This window comes from Myotis lucifugus, unplaced genomic scaffold, assembly GCF_000147115.1.
Source record: "Myotis lucifugus unplaced genomic scaffold, Myoluc2.0 scaffold_528, whole genome shotgun sequence".
NCBI classification, from domain to species: Eukaryota; Metazoa; Chordata; class Mammalia; order Chiroptera; family Vespertilionidae; genus Myotis; species Myotis lucifugus.
The window spans coordinates 477,633-480,307 of record NW_005871576.1 but is presented as its reverse complement, the minus strand read 5'-3'; the positions used below and the strand labels follow the sequence as shown (position 1 = coordinate 480,307).

At 44.7% G+C, this 2,675-nt stretch overlaps 1 protein-coding gene across 1 annotated transcript in view; it reads right to left on the bottom strand.

The window, feature by feature from the left end:
- The window catches only part of LOC102438678 (serine/threonine-protein phosphatase CPPED1-like), a 75,243-nt gene that overhangs the window by 47,782 nt on the left and 24,786 nt on the right, over positions 1–2,675 (bottom strand). Inside the window, exon 4 of the mRNA XM_023745269.1 lies at positions 2,496–2,673. Within this exon, the coding sequence (XP_023601037.1) occupies positions 2,496–2,673 (178 nt within the window). The remainder of the gene's footprint in view (positions 1–2,495; positions 2,674–2,675) is intronic.

Below are 2,675 nucleotides of genomic sequence, written 5' to 3'. Positions count from 1 at the left end.
ACTGCCCCTAATAATCAGTCCTTTAAGTTTCCTCTCACTGCTTATGCTCAGTCTTGGTCTTTTTCTGGTGACAATATGACTGAATACATTAACATAATTCAGAACAAGTAGTAAACATCTACAAGAACATGTTATGTAATTCTAGCGAGTCCCATAATACTCTATTTTTAAAGAAAAGAAACCAGACTGTCAAACCTCAGAGGGAAGGCAGGGGAGCAGGGGGGTAAGAGATCAATCAAAGGACTTGTATGCATGCATATAAGCATAACCAATGGACACAGACAATAGGGGGGTGAGGGCATGTGCTGGGGGGTAGAAGTGGCCAGGGAGAGGTCAATGGGGTGGGGAGGGGGGGCATATGTAGTACTTTAAACAATAAAGAATTTAAATTTTTTTAAAAAAGAAAAGAAACCGGACAGAAAAATGCTAAATTCAGAATCCGATTTTCAAGTGTCCAATAAAAACAGAAACTTGCTCACTGTGTGGCCCTGAGTGAGCTCTCTAGCTGATGCTACAGTGCTGACTGATCCCCAAAACCCAGCTAACTGCAGATCAGACCATTTGGAAGTAGCATTAATCTGTCTGGTCAACTAACACCTTATCTTGGTTTACTTCAAGTCCTGCTATGACTTTTAACTCTTTTAGAAACCGAGCACTCTGTGGTCACTTTAGCACTGTACAATCTCAGCACCTAGGAACCCTTGGCCAAGAGTCACCAGGTGGCCAAGGTCATAGGCAACTAAGATTTTACCTCTCTATAGGACAAAACTCACCACCTTCCTGTGAATGTGTTTCTGTACCAAGCTGCTAAGGTATTCAGCACCTGACTGGAAGTATAGAGTCAGTCATCTGCCACTGTGCTATACAGCCCCAGACTGTTGAGGTTTTAAATTCTTGCTGCCATCCATGGCTCTTGGTTCAGAAACTGAGGCCTTAAGAAGGTAAGGAGTGTGTCCAAGATAACCCAGTGCATCAGGAGCAGATGTGGAGCTGAAGTGCCAGCCACCTGAGCCCGAGTGTTCAGGTCTTTCTCCCTCTGTTCCATCCGGCCACCTTTGTAGAGGCCCAATCGCAGGACAGGCTACTTCTCTAGAGATTACATCACTGGATTCTACCTGCTGGGAGTGGATGACGTGGGCATGTGCACATTGATGAGTTTGTGTAAATGCTAGTAAACAGATGCGGGAAGGTCTGAGGGTTCTCCCTGCTGATTACACTGCCGGGAGAGCAATTCTGGGCAGCCCCTTTTCCATTTGTTTATCTTCCTTCTGGGACTGGTTTGCAGAGGTAGGATGGAAAACAAGTGAGCTTTGATGGGGAGAAATTAGTGCACTTTGGCTTACTGCAAAGGAACTTTGGCTTCTAAAGGTGTTTCACATCATTGCAGGAGTCTTGGTTTACAAGTTAACATCAGATGAAAACAAACACCTATAGCCACTGCAGTGTTTTCTGCAGTAGTCCTTGGTCATTGCTATTCCACTAAGCAGAGACCAGGACCTAGATAAGAGTGGCCATGGATTCCTGCTCTGCCTCCCTGAGGGGCAGGGGCAGGGGCAGGGGCAGTTTCCACTTGCTTATACTTGCTCATTGGGCTATCAGAGAAGGATATCAGGGTAGGGGAAGGAAAAAAAGGAAGTGAGTTCTAGAAGGCATCTATTATTTTCACATTCCCGTGGGCCTCCACGCCATGCAACATACTCTTCCTTAGGGGACCCATCCTGTTCTTCAGACCACGTGGCTGCAGCGGAGTGGACCCCACACCCTGGCTTCAGTGGGCCACATGAGCTGGTTGGGTGTTGGTCTGGGGCTTTGACTACACCACCAAGAATAAGGTACTTTCTTTCTGTTGTGGCTTCTGTAAAAAGGATATAAACCTACAGCCCCAGGAATTACTAACTAGAGAGAGCCTACATGAGAATGAAGTCAAACCAGAGGAAAGCAGGGCTGAGCAATGGAGAGTCCAAGTCCCAAAACAACCTCTGAGTCTCTGGATCCAGCCATACCCGAAAGCCAACTCTACTTCTGATATTTACAGTGCCATTAGATTACCTTAAAAACAATTAATTAAAAACAATTAATCCAGTTTAAGTTAGATTTCTGTCACTTGAAACTAAAAAAGCACTAGCAAATACAGGAGAAATAAAATTGGTAGAAGAGACAATTACATTTACGGATATAGTTATCTGGAAGCAGTTCAAGTTTGTCCCCTGGAAATAAAGCAAGGTGACACGTGGGAATCTGCTCCATTTTTCATATTAAGCTCAGATCATCAGAACTGCAGCGCTGCCTAATTACTGTGATTAATCTCACCAAATTCTAAATATAAAATGAGTGTGCATTTTTCTGATGTTTGATGATACTGCAACCGTCATGAAGAGAAGAAATGAGCCATTACCGAATAAAGACAACTTTTAAGAGGAATCATTTTTTTTCTGACCAAATGCAGTTATAACTGGGTAAAGGAGAAAAGGTCACAGAGACAACTCGGATCTTACCTGGCATGGCATGGATGAGGTCCCCACACAGAACAAAGAATCTGGGCTTGGGGTTCAGCTTGTTGATGGCCTGAATGGCTTGCTCAGTTAGACGAATCTCCTGCCCCCACTCATCTCCACCATTGTCACAGTCCCCAGTGACCCAGGCCTTCATCAGTCCAAATTGTGGGTCTGCACCCT